Genomic DNA, 13391 nt, shown 5'->3' with positions numbered 1-13391 from the left:
AGAGATGAAGGATTAAAATGAAATAGCCTTCCAAAGGGGGGAAAAAAGACAAGTGGAAAAAGAGAAGGCAGGACATTAAGAGTATGATACCTATGGCAATGATCCTCTTCTTGCTGTCCTTGTTCCCATTTCCACCTGTAGAATCATATTATAAAGAAGATCAACAAAACATAAAATCATTTTATGTAATAAGAGCACCAACACCCATTTTCTTACACTGCAATATCTGTTTTCTTGCAAGTAAAAGAAAAATGAATCAATCGAAACTAGTCTAACCATTAGAAGACTGCCAATCTGCACAAGAGATTATCCAAAGGACATTTACTTATTGTAGTTCAGTCCCTCAACATGTGTCAGCATGGCACATGTGGGATATGTATGATCCATCCAGCAGGTTGTCCCCTTTTTGTTGATGACAATGTCCCAAAAATCAGGCTGGTCCAACCCTTTTTGTGGGTCGCATTGCACAAACCCAAGGATGGCTAAAAGGGAAATCCATTTAGTGATATGTTTGTTTCTGCAACCATCTGAGAAAGGACAGGCCCAGTTTTTGGGCAGAGCATGTACACGGTGGGGACATATATTGATTCTGATCAGCTGTTTCACACGTGTGACACACAGGCACATGACCAAGTTCACTATGTGGAGCTTGTACGTGAATGCTCCAATAATCCATCCTTTCGATCGAACCATCGGTTGCAAACCCAAACGGCCCATTTGCTCCAGATCTAAACATACAAACTGTGTCGTGGAGAAAGAGAAGCAAGCCTATCTTCAGCTCCTTCAATCAGTAGCTGCTAAACACTGACAACAGCAGGCAGAATTTTTATTTTTATTTTTTAATAGAAAATTTTAATTACCAAAAGGATTAGTTGGGTATGAAAAAATATGAAGGAGAAGTAGCTCAGTGTTCCGATGGAGTGAATTGTAAATGAGCAATAAGTAGCAAGCAATTGCATGTAGTCAATGGAGGTGGGCATCAAGCCGAGTCGGACCGGATTGGGTCCAACTTGACTTGATCTGATTTTTCAAGAACCTGACCCGAACCAGTTGGACGTACAACTAGTTGCGTGGGAGCGTCTCTCTCTATAAAACTCTTATGTCCAACCGGTTAGACTATACCTGAGGTTCAACTAGGTTATGACTCGAGAGAAGGAAAAGGGTTTGCCCATTTGGGTGGAGCCCACTATTGTGTTTACAAGAAATCCACCCCAACCATCTTGTGAATCATGGCGAAAAACTCGAATGAATACTGTTAAGTTTTCAAAGAGGTGATTCTAATAACCGAAAAAGACGGTTATATGTTGTATAGACAAGTCTGGCTATGTTACGGTGGCTCCCACACAAATCCGACCATTGGTGGGTAGAGACGAGTAGGGGCAGGATGCAATCCTCGTCCATTAAATGCAAGTCATCTTGCGTTGCATTAAATGTCTTCTATGGTGTGGTCCACTTTGAGCATGGGATCTACCCCATTTTGTTTTTGGGCTCATACTTTAAAATTATCTCTAATGATGTGAGAAAAGAGATGGACGGCGTGGATAAACAGATTCATCGGGGTGGGCCCCACTCCTGTCTAGAGACGAGCGGGTTTAGGACGCAATCCGATTCCCAAGATGGTCCCCTCACATTTTTTGGTACATTAATTAATTTTCTATTCTTAGGCTGGTTGAACGTGGACGCGGATTAGCTACTGACAGGTTGAGTAGACTGAAGTGACGTCACCAAGTTCTGTGGGACCCACCATGATGTATATATTGTATCCACACCGTCCATCCATTTATAGAGATCATTTTAAGGCATGAGCCAAAGAATGAGTAAGATCCAAAGCTCGAGTGGACCGCACCACAGAAAACAGTGGAGAGAGTGACGCCCACCATTAAAAATTCCTAGGGGCCACAAAAGTTTTCGATCAAGCTGAAATTTATGTTTTAGCTTCTTTCATGTCTGTGTTAACTTATGAACACGTTGGATCTCAGATGAACATCATAGTGGACCTTAGGAAAGCTTCAACGGTAGGCGTCACTCTTCCCACAGTTTTCCGTGGTGGTGTCCAATCCAGTTTTGGATCTGACTCGTTCTTTGTCTCATGCCCTAAAATGATCTCTTCAAATGGATGGATGGTGTGGATACAACACATACATCATCGTAGGTCCACAGAACTTAGTGACGTCACTTCAGCAGCGAGTCTCACTACTCCGCTACTCAACCGCGTCCGTTGAACCTAATGTATAACTCCAACGAGAATAATAAATGTTAATAAATGTTTCCAGAAGAGTAGTAACTCTTGGAAAAAAGGGAGCTTGGGTGGGACTCACCGAGGTAATGTGAAATCTACCCCTCACGGTGGTGTCAATGTGAAATCTACCCGACCATAAGTCGTTCACCACATGTTTGACCAAGGGCCAGAAAAACCACCCGATCCGTGGTTCGAGTGGACCATACGATAGGAAGGAAACAGTATACAGGACCAAGCTCACCTTCCAAACTGTTTCCCTTATCGGGACCACTTGAATAACCTTTGGGCCTAATATTCGGCCCTCAGGCCTATCTTTGGGTGTGACATCTAATGGTTGGATTGGATTTCACATACTCATCATGGTGGGCCTGATAAAAATCAAGGGTGCACGTCTCTTTTCCAGTATAGCCCAACCTGAATCATAGGTCAGCCTGATTTTTTTATTCCGGGTTTGGCATGGCAATTCACGTTTAATGGTCGGCGTAGATTCACATGCACATAGCAGTGTTGGACCACATGCTACCATTCATTCATATTATAACTTCATAAGTATTAAGTGCACATGACATCCAGACCTTCCAACCTTCCAACAGGTTGGCCCCACCATATGGATTGCCTGGTGCAATGGCCATTACTATCCAACATCAAGTGGTTCAACTAGTTATGTGCGAACCACTTGCATGCTCTCCTAACTAGAAACATTGCTCCAAGAAGAGATGGTGTAAACCACATGATCTTTAGATATTACTTACCTTTGTACCAGGTGATCCTTGTGGTGGGGCCAACCTATTGGAAGGGTTGGATACTACGTACACTTAACACTTTGGAAGTTATGATATAGGTGCACCATAGGTTGAGGTCCAATCCACTGGATTTCAAATCTCCTCTTTTCGTGACGCGGAGAACTTTTTACGTGGTCCACGGTAACGTATATGTGAAATTCATTCCAACCATTAAATGTGTAATGTCATACTATGCCTATAGCCAAAAAAATCTACACACAACAAGTGATTTAGGTGGGCCATGCCACGGGGAAACAATTGGGAGAGAGACATTCACCCTTCCTTTTTTAAGGGACTTGATATAATGAGTACGTGATATCCACACCAACCATTAGCTACCACACCAAAACATAGGCTAATGCTTAAATTCTACACACAGCAGCATCCGTGGTCCATCCGAACCATAGATGCTGCTGATTTTTAGGGCCTAACATAGGGTGACGCACTTATGGTCCTGATGGATTTCACGTTATCAAAACGGTAGGGCCCACCCCCACAAGCTGCCATACACTTTTCCAAAGGGGCGTGATGCCTGATGATTTGGATGGATTTCACGTTAAAATGATGTTAGGGCACACCCAAGCTGCCATCCACTTCAACAATATTTACATTAAATAACTCCTCCGGAACATTTATTACTCTCCAAATTTCCACCTAGTTGGACGTACAACAAAGTTTCAGCAGCATCCAAAACTCAGGTGGGCCCCACCAAGTGCTTCTTATAAGTTTTAGGCATGTCTTCACATGGGTTTAGTTGGTATGGCTCACCTAAGTTCCGTATACGGCTAATTTTTGGTATATTACATAACCTAATTGGGACCCATCAAATGCACCGCGTTGATGTTCAACACACATCACGGTAGGGCCCACACAGCTCGACCTCATAAGAAGTGCCATGAGGTCGACCTCACTGTCGAGCTGTGTGGGCCCCACTGTGATGTGTGCCAAGCATCTTCCCCATCAGTCAGATGCACCATTCCATGGTGGGCCAAGTGCATAAAAATCAAGTCAATCTATGACTTGGGTGGGCCACACCATCTAAAACAGTTGAGAGGGGTCACCCTCCCATTAAAACATTCATAATCATTTATTAGGCCCACTGAGATGTGGTTCACAAATTCAGCCCATCCATTGTGTGTCCCACTTAGATGAGGGATCGGACCAAGTTTCAGCTGCATCCAAAACTTAGGTGGGCCCCACCAAGTGCTTTTATATGTTTTAGACATGTCTTCACATGGTTTTAGATAGCATGGCTCAACTGAGTTCTGCATACGGTTGATTTTTGGTATATCACATACCCTAAAGGGGACCCATCAAATGCACGGTGTTGATGCGCGATACACATCATGGAGAGGCTCTGACAGCTCGACCTCATGGAAAGTTCCCATGAGGTCTACCTGATAGTACCATATATATATATATATATATATATATATAACAAATCTGGCACATAAACCAATCTGATTTTCGGACTCGAACTAAGCGACAGCAGTTTCCACAAGTTAGTCGGTTGAAATCGAGTTAATGTATGCCATGTGATGCTTGGCGCACTGCCAGAGTATCAAATAACTCTCCTGCTTTCAGGCATGCGCGCGGCATGTCAAAGCCGGCCAGTGCATGCGTCTGAAAGAGGGTGTGAACTTGGAGATTTACACAATTTTGTTCATTGCTTCCATTTACATTGGAATGGCCAGTCTTGACTTTTATTTTTATTTTTTTATATGTAACGGTTATCATCAAATGGACAGTTTGGATTTCAGATGGACAATATGGTATCAATATATACCACACAATTCATTGCCATCCAATGTATCAAATGAGAGAAATACTTTGATACTCTGAAAGAGTATAACGAATGATACGCACGCAACTAGAAAAAATACTCAGAAATTGCTCACGTGGCATACAAATAATTCCAACTCAACAGTCCAAATTATGGGCACCCAGTTTAATGTATTATGAACGAAAAAAAAAAAAACCTCATCCGGTTCTCAAAATATTATATTGTGGGATAACTTCCAAGTACCTTTCAGGCATGTGAAACATCCAAGCCGCCAACATGTTGGCCCATCTCTGATGTTATTGTGCAAAAATAAGCCACGTCCATACCATACTTGAACTTTGTCGTTTTATCAGCGGATAGATATTGTTTTCTTTGGTGGGCTCCACCCATGAGTGGATAGGGTTGCATGTCACATGCACTTATCAGTCAGATATTATCCGGTGAATAGACCGTACGTTCCGGTCCAACAGGGAAACGGATTGGCTACTCCCCCTGCCACCAGCCCGGTGGTTGGTGGTCTGTGCTCTGTGAGCCCCACCATGATGTATGTGTTTCATCCATGCCGTTCATCCATTTTTACAGATTATTTTAGTGCTACATCCCAAAAATGAGAGGGATATAAATCTCAGGTGGACCACACCACAGGAAAACAATAGTGATTGAATATCCACCATTAAAATCCTCCTAAGGCCCACTGTATTGTTTATTTGACATCCAATCTGTTGATCAGGTCATGCAGACCTAGATGAAAGGAAAAATCAAAGATCAATTTGATCCAAAACTTTTATGGCCCCAGAAAGTTTTTAATGGTTGATGTTCTTTCAACACTGTTTCCTGTAATGTGGTCCACTTCAGATGGGGACATATCTAATTTTTGGTCGCATACCATAAAATGATATATAAAAATAGATGGAGAGCGTGGATGAAACGCATACATTATGTTGGGGCCCATGGAGCACCGACCACGAGCCAGGCCGGTGGCAGGCGAGTAGCCAATCCGTTCCCGTCCAACGGTTGGACTTGAGAACGTCTCAGCATCCAATGGTTTCATTTGGAAAAAAAAAAAAAACTGCGTTATGATTGTCCAGCCGAGTTTTACCCCCTAACTTAACGACAGGCCATTCAAAATTTAGCCAGTTTAATTTGGGTTACCAGTACTAAGTGCCCGTGTATCAAGCGACAAACGCAGACGGAGTATAAAATAAATCAGCGTCATGCAACTCCGATAGGAAAATGCATGTGCCCCACTTAAATGAGCTGCCAGATGTCAGACAATTAAATATCCTCACAGGAATAGGAATCTTCTGTTTGCGTTTACCTCAAGCGTGACTTTTCTCTGCTTTCTTATATCTTCACCGGTCTATGGCAGACAACACTGCAGTATTAAATGTAGTGTATAATAATACAGTTAAATTAAATCGCAACAATCACAGTTTTCCTGCTTTGATGCAAACAAAGGAACCGAACTCGCAGCAAAATTATGGTTGCGGCGGCCTAATCGACCGTGTGATTGTGTAATGCATCGAATAATGCATAGCTGACCGGAATGGAAGGAGGAAAAAGGCAGGAAAGTCGTGGTTTTGGCAAACAGAGGATCGGGACTCCACTCGGAGACATATGATGCAATGTCCCGTCAACCTAATTAAATGGCTTGCCACCTGGCAGCGTTCCACAGGACCTACCATTCACCGCATCGAAATGCTATAAGGCCGACTAGGCGAGGCCTGCCGTGACCGTGTGGCCCACCTTGATGAACGTATGGTACATCCACGCCGTTCATCCGTTTTACCAGCTTATTTTAGGGCATGTGCCAAAAAAAGAAAATGAAGCCAACCAAATATCAGGTGAACCACACCACAGAAAAAAGTAAACAGTGGTGATAAAATTCCCACCATTGAAAAAGTTTTCGATCAAGCTGATATTTGTGTTCTCTTTATCCAGATCTGTGTGACCTATACCTTCATACAGATCTGCGTGACCTATCAACAGGTTGGATGGCAAACAAACATCACCATAGGCCATGGGGAAATTTTCCAATGTGGGCGATCAATCACCACTCATTTGTATTGGCACGCTAAAGATAACGAATGGACGCATTCCCGGCCCAAAACCAACAAGGACGCAGATTGCATACTCAGTTACTCACCCTGCCCGTACCGACGTTGCCAATGGAAGGTGCTGTATGGGGCACCATGATGATGTATGTATTTTATCCACGCCATCCATCCATTTTGGTAGCTCATTCTAGGGAACGAGCCTAAAAATTAAGCAGGTCCCAATCTTCGGTGGACCACAACAAAAGAAACAGTGATAATTGAACGCTCACTGTAAAAAATTTCTTAGGGACACAAAAATTTTAGAACAGGGTGGAATTTACGTTTTCCGTTCGTTTAGGTATGTGTGACCTAATCAACGGTTTAGATTGTATGGTAAATAAACCTTACAGAAAGTTTTTAATGGTGAGCATTCAATCACTGCTATTTCAAGTGGCATTTACCTTGGACGGGATCTGCTTTTTTTTTTTTAATCGGGGGCTGATGCCCTTCGATGAGCTCGCAAAATCGATAAACGGGATAAACACATACATCATGGTAGCCATCATGGTGGGCTACGGAGCTTTTCCAAAGAACCAATGTCCCCGGCGTCACTTCCTAATCGCAGTGGTCCCACCACATCACGCTACCACTGGACATCAAATCAGGTCCTTTGCTTGAGACTTGGTGAATTATGCTTTCCAGCATCATGATTGGTCCATGTCATCATTGTGAGCACTACTGCATTAAATGCAGTGTGTGATGATGTGGCCTAATTAGATTGCAACAAGTGTTATATTCCTGCCACATAGGAATTCCTGATTTGTTGCAATTACTAAATTGATTGTGCCATATCATCCATACTACATTTAATGAAGCAGTGCTGACAACATCAATGATAACATAGACCAATCACAATGCACGAAAACCCTTATCATATTGAGTAAACTCAATGGAGCCCATCGTGAATACATGTGGTTTACCCACACCGTTTTCCATCCGTTCTTCCAACTCATTTAAGGTATTGAGCCCAAAATAGAAGCATGTCCAAAGCTAGAGTTGTAAATGAACTGGGTTAACTCGGTTAGCTCGCTCAACTCAAATAGGAAAAGCTTGACTCGACTCGAAATTGAGTTCAAGCCAAGTCGGGTATATTTTTCTCACTCGAGGAAATTTCGAGCCAAGTCTAAGCTAGACCAAGCTCAACTTGACTCGGCTTGGAACTTGGACGCAATTCGACTCGCATCGGGTTCACTTAATATAAATATTTTGGTCATATTTATATATTTAAATAAATTATATTATATATTATATATTAAAAACCTTAAAACCTAAACTCGAACTCAGCTCAAAAAATGGAACTCAAGCTTGGCCCAAACTTTGCTCAAGGTAGCCCGCATCAAGCCGAGCCAAGCTACCCAGTCAAGTTCAAGGACCCAGCGAAGCCAAGTTCAAGCTGGGTAGCCTGCTGGCCGAGCCGAATTGGGCCAAGATGTCCAACTTGTGGACAACTCCATCCAAAGCTCAAGTGGATCATACGAACTGAAACAGTTGGAATAATGATTTCCACCATTGAAACCTTGCAAGGCCCTATGCTGATGTTTATTTGTCATCCAACCTGTTCATAAGATCATACGGAACTTTTGTGGCCCCTAAGAAATTTTCAACGATAGTCATTCAATTCACATTGTTTCCTTGGTGTGGTCCATTCAATCTTTGGATATGCTTCATTTTTGGGCTCAAGCCCGAAAATGATATGATAAAATCCATGAAAAGAGTGGATAAAATACAGAAATCATAGTGAACCTCACAGAGCCTATGCTCCCTGGCCCCACCAGGGTGCATATGTTTTAGTCACACCCTCCATCCATTTTTCCAGCTCATTTTTAGGCAAAAGGCAAAAATTAGGCAAATCCAAATCTCAAATGGACCACACCACAGGAAAACAGTGGTGATTGACACACACCATTGAAAACTTTCTAGAGTCCACTGTAATGTTTATTTGCCATCTAACCCTAGACTAATGGAAAACACGCTTGATTGTAAGTTTTTAATGGTGGGCCCGATATAGCCCTTACGCAGGAATATCTCTTTGACGGGTCACAGGGGCAATCCGCTTCCCTTATCCACCAGGGTGGGCCCACAGAGCTTTTCCAGTACTAATCCGCTTCTCTCATACATCACGGTGGCCCCACAGAGTTTTTCCAGTACTAACTGGTTGCAATGTAGTGACCTCGCCACTTGCAGGGCCAGCACGTGTCTCTGACGATTTTTGTCAACTGTCTGTTCACACCTGACAGGCACTTGACCCTGCTACTCAACCCATGAGAATTAGGGTAACAGGAATTCTCTGTTGACCTGATAACAGAGGCGGACTCTTTCCCTAAGAGTCGGGATCCTCTATTATCAGGTCAACAGAGAATTCCTGTTACCCTAATGGTTTGGCGTCCAAAGCTGTTTTTTATTATTTTTATTTGTTTTAGTAAGTGGTGACGTGGACCAATGAGAATTAGGGTATCAGGAATTCTCTGTTGACCTGATAACAGAGGATCCGGACTCAAAAGTCAGGATCCTCTGTTATCAGGTCAACAGGAAATTCCTGTTACCCTAATAGTTTGGCGTCCGAAGCTGTTTTTTATTTATTTTTATTTTTTAGTAAGTGGTGGCGTGGACCAATGAGAACTAGGGTATCAAGAATTCTTTGTTGACCTGATAACAGAGGATCCGGACTCTTTCCCTAAGAGTTGGGATCCTCTGTTATCAGGTCAACAGAGAATTCCTGTTACCCTAATGGTTTGGCGTCGGAAGCTGTTTTTTTTTTTTTTTTTAGTAAGTGGTGACGTGGACCAATGAGAATTAGGGTATCAGGAATTCTCTGTTAACCTAATAATAGATGATCTGGACTCTTTCCCTAATTGCCTCTTCCATATCTCGTCCCCTGAATCGCACCACCAATTCTCCACTTAGATAGTACGAATATCTATACGCTCATATATCTCAATCCAGCTGCTCAATAGGAGCCGTCGAATGAACGGTTAAAAATGTCGAGCTTGCTAAGGGACGTATATCGCATCCTACATGTGTAGAGGCAAGGGCTCTAGGGGCCCACCGTTATGTATGTGTTTTATCATGCCTTCATCCATTTTAAAAGATCATTTTATCACATGAACCCAATAAATAATGCAGATTCAAGGCTCAAGTGGACCAAACGGTTGGTGTGGTCCGTGTGGTCCACTTGAGCCTTGATCTGTCTCCTTTTTGGGCTATACCCTAAAATGATCTGACAATTGCGTGGATAAAACACACATCACAGTCAGCCCCACAGAACCCCTGCCTGGACCGGGTTCATCTAGACATACGCGGGATGCAATCTACACCATGCATGTGTAATAAAGCTCATGTACATGCATCACACATGCTGGCATGACACCATAGGTCCGTGATCAAATCCATCTATCAGAACAAAACCACGTATTGATACGCCAGCCCAAGAATCAGGTTAATCCATTTATCAAGCGGGCCACAAATGTACGGCTAGGAAAAACTTGGCTGAAGTCTTCTAACCCATCTACCCGTTCCCAGTATCGACACTGACATGTAGAGACCAATTTTATTTTTGAGAAAACATGTATGAGGTTGACGGATGGATTAGGTCTCGCCGATGTGCCTGCTGGCACATGTGTGCGGCGGCGCACACGTGTGGGCTTAGCAAAGCTCTAAAATGCAAGTACAAATATTGCCACTTGTTAATTGGATAGGATCGGCCAAGCTCATCTTCAGTACTTATCACCGAAATTTAATATTTTCAGTGGCTTTCAACGGTTTAGATCGTTTGAATTAATTTTCATTGAAAATACGGGTCTTTTTATTTCCGTTTCTATCCTTTTCACTTAATGATGAAGGCCAAATGCTGAAAGTGGTGGTGCATTAAATTTCTTTTTAGTTTTTACTAAACTACCACTAAATTATTCAAAATTACAATCAGGTAGTTTAAGTTTTTAACAATTTACTTAATTTTCAGAGCTTATTTTTCACTTTATCGGATAGCACCTAAATCTGATTTAGGATAGGTGGCCTAAACATCTGTGCCCTGCGGCTAAACGGTTTGGATGGAGGTAGACGTGGATGCATATGGACTGTCCCAAAACGTATAAGTTCAACAAAGGTCACTTTTGTGCTAGAGAAAAAGGGGTTCGTACCTGGAGTAGCGGTACCAGCGGCGGGTGGGGCTGCGAGAAGCAAAGACGCACAAGGTTAGAAGAAGCCGGGAAGGGGTGACTAAAACAAAAAAACAAAAACAAACTAGAACAAGGGAGGTGTTTTGGGGAAGCGGATTGCGTACGAAGTAAACTCTGTGGGGCCACTGTAATGTATGTGTCTATCCAGGCCGTCCATCTGTTTTACCATCTCATTTTAGATCATGAGTCCAAAACCTAAGTATATAAAACGCTCAAGTGAACCACACCAAAGGGAATAGTGTGAATTAAATGCATACAATTGAAAACTTCTTAAGGGCCACGGAAGTTTTGGAACAAGATGATATTCGTGCTTTCCCTTCATCCATGTCCGTGTAACCTTACAAACACGTTGGATGACAAATAAACATAACTGTGGGCCCTAGTAAGATTTCAACGGTGGACATTATTCTTCCCAATGTTTCGAGTGGTGTGGTCCACTTAGCTTTGGATACGATTCAATGTTGAGATAATGTACTTGAATGATCAGTAAAAACGGATGTAACATATACATCAATGCGCCCACAGAATTTACTATGTAGGCAATCTGTTTCCGTGTTTTGGTATGGTGATAGTTCACATCCGCTTTTAAAATATTGTTAATATTATATTTTGTCTTAAAATAATATTAAAATTTGAATTTTCGAATTTTCAAAATTTCGGTGATTTCCTTCCACATTTGAAAAGTTTTGGTACTTTTGAGTTGTGGGTTTTGTCACACATTGAATTTGACAAAGTAAACTATCTTGTTTATAAGATAGTCTTTTTGCCTAGGACTTGAGCCCCTTTCAGGAGGCATATGAATTTGGTCCTGGGGGGGTGGGTGTAGTGTGAGTGTACTCGTGTGGTTGTGTGTATGGGTACTCACAAGACTTGCGCTTTTTTCTTTTAAACAAGAGAGATGCATCCCTTCCAGCTGTTTAAACCCAACGGACTTAACCTTTTGTAAAGGGTGCTTATGCACCACTTCGGAATCTATATAAAGACCACCGATTCCAGTTTCAAATATACGAAAAATTCTTCTCTTATAAAACGCTCTCTAATATTCGGTTTTAAGCATTTTTTTACTGAGTTCATTGCTGAGTTAACTCAGCACTTTTGAATAAAACTGCAAGTGGTTCGAGCCCGTGTACAGTGAGTGCACCGCTGAGACCGGGTCAACTCAGCACTTTCGAATTAAACTGCAAGTAGTTCGAGCCCGTGTACAGTGAGTGCACCGCTAGGACCGGGTCATAGTCGTTGTATTCTGGAGGTCGATTGCTCTGAAAACCTATTGTACTTGGGACGCTGTCCAAGGGAGCAAATTCAATTTCAAGCCGAGTAACTCAGTCACGCCTCAACTCAATTCAATAATTTCTTCTTTCTCAAAATTTTATTTTCCTTTTCTGGTTCTCGGTTTTCATAGTCTATTTAATTCAACCAACTATTCCAACAGTTGAATCACTCATACAACGGACACGTTGCATACATGCATGGTAGTACGGCCCAAGAATGGGGCGCGTGTGAATGCAGCACGAACCGAAATCAGTCCTATTTCGCCGCTAGCATTTGGACGGTGGATCATATGATATTAACTTTTCAGACACCATGATTCGCATTGAAGTCGGTCAAGTCGGTGTAACACTGAATTCGGTCAGCCGTTACCGTAGGCCCATGTTGATGTACGTTATGTATATCCACGCCGTTCATCGATTTTTTCAGATCATTTTGGGGCATGGGACTAAAAAATGAAGAAAATCCAAATATCAAGTGGACCACACCATAGGAAACAGTGGTGATTGGCCAGGACAAAACTGATCAAACTGATATTTGTTTTTTCCCATATATATCCATGTCCATGTGATCTTATCAATTGGATGGCAAGAAAACATTGCGGTCGGCCCTAAAAAATTTAATGGTGGGCGTTCAATCACCATTTTTCCTGTGGTGTGGTTCACCTGAGACTTGGATCTGTCTCGTTTTTGGGCTCATGACCTAAAATGATATGTTAAAACGGATGGACGGCGTGGATATACAACATATGCATCAAAGTGGGCCCCACGAGTGACAGCCGGACTGAACTCGGTGTTACCTCGACCCGATCGAATCGACCGAACGGTGACTGAAGGAAACCGTGCCAGCAATACCCAGGATCAAAATCACCTACTACTGAGCAACGAATAAATAGGGGTATTTTCGTCTTTTGCCGGAAAAAATGTGGCGCATCCCTGCCATTCGTCAGGTGAAGGCTATCGCGAAATAACGCGGTTCACACATCAGGTGGGCCACACGTATATGCTGAATACGGATGGCTATCATTTTCATCAACTGTCCGAGATT

At 42.6% G+C, this 13391-nt stretch overlaps 1 protein-coding gene across 1 annotated transcript in view; it reads right to left on the bottom strand.

The window, feature by feature from the left end:
* Positions 1-13391, bottom strand: part of LOC131237595 (LEAF RUST 10 DISEASE-RESISTANCE LOCUS RECEPTOR-LIKE PROTEIN KINASE-like 2.1) — a 50902-nt gene that overhangs the window by 2210 nt on the left and 35301 nt on the right. The window contains exon 2 of the mRNA XM_058235454.1: positions 91-135. Within this exon, the coding sequence (XP_058091437.1) occupies positions 91-135 (45 nt within the window). The remainder of the gene's footprint in view (positions 1-90; positions 136-13391) is intronic.

Source organism: Magnolia sinica, chromosome 2 (assembly GCF_029962835.1).
Source record: "Magnolia sinica isolate HGM2019 chromosome 2, MsV1, whole genome shotgun sequence".
In the NCBI taxonomy this organism is placed as follows: Eukaryota; Viridiplantae; Streptophyta; class Magnoliopsida; order Magnoliales; family Magnoliaceae; genus Magnolia; species Magnolia sinica.
This window is presented reverse-complemented; position numbering and strand designations above follow the sequence as displayed.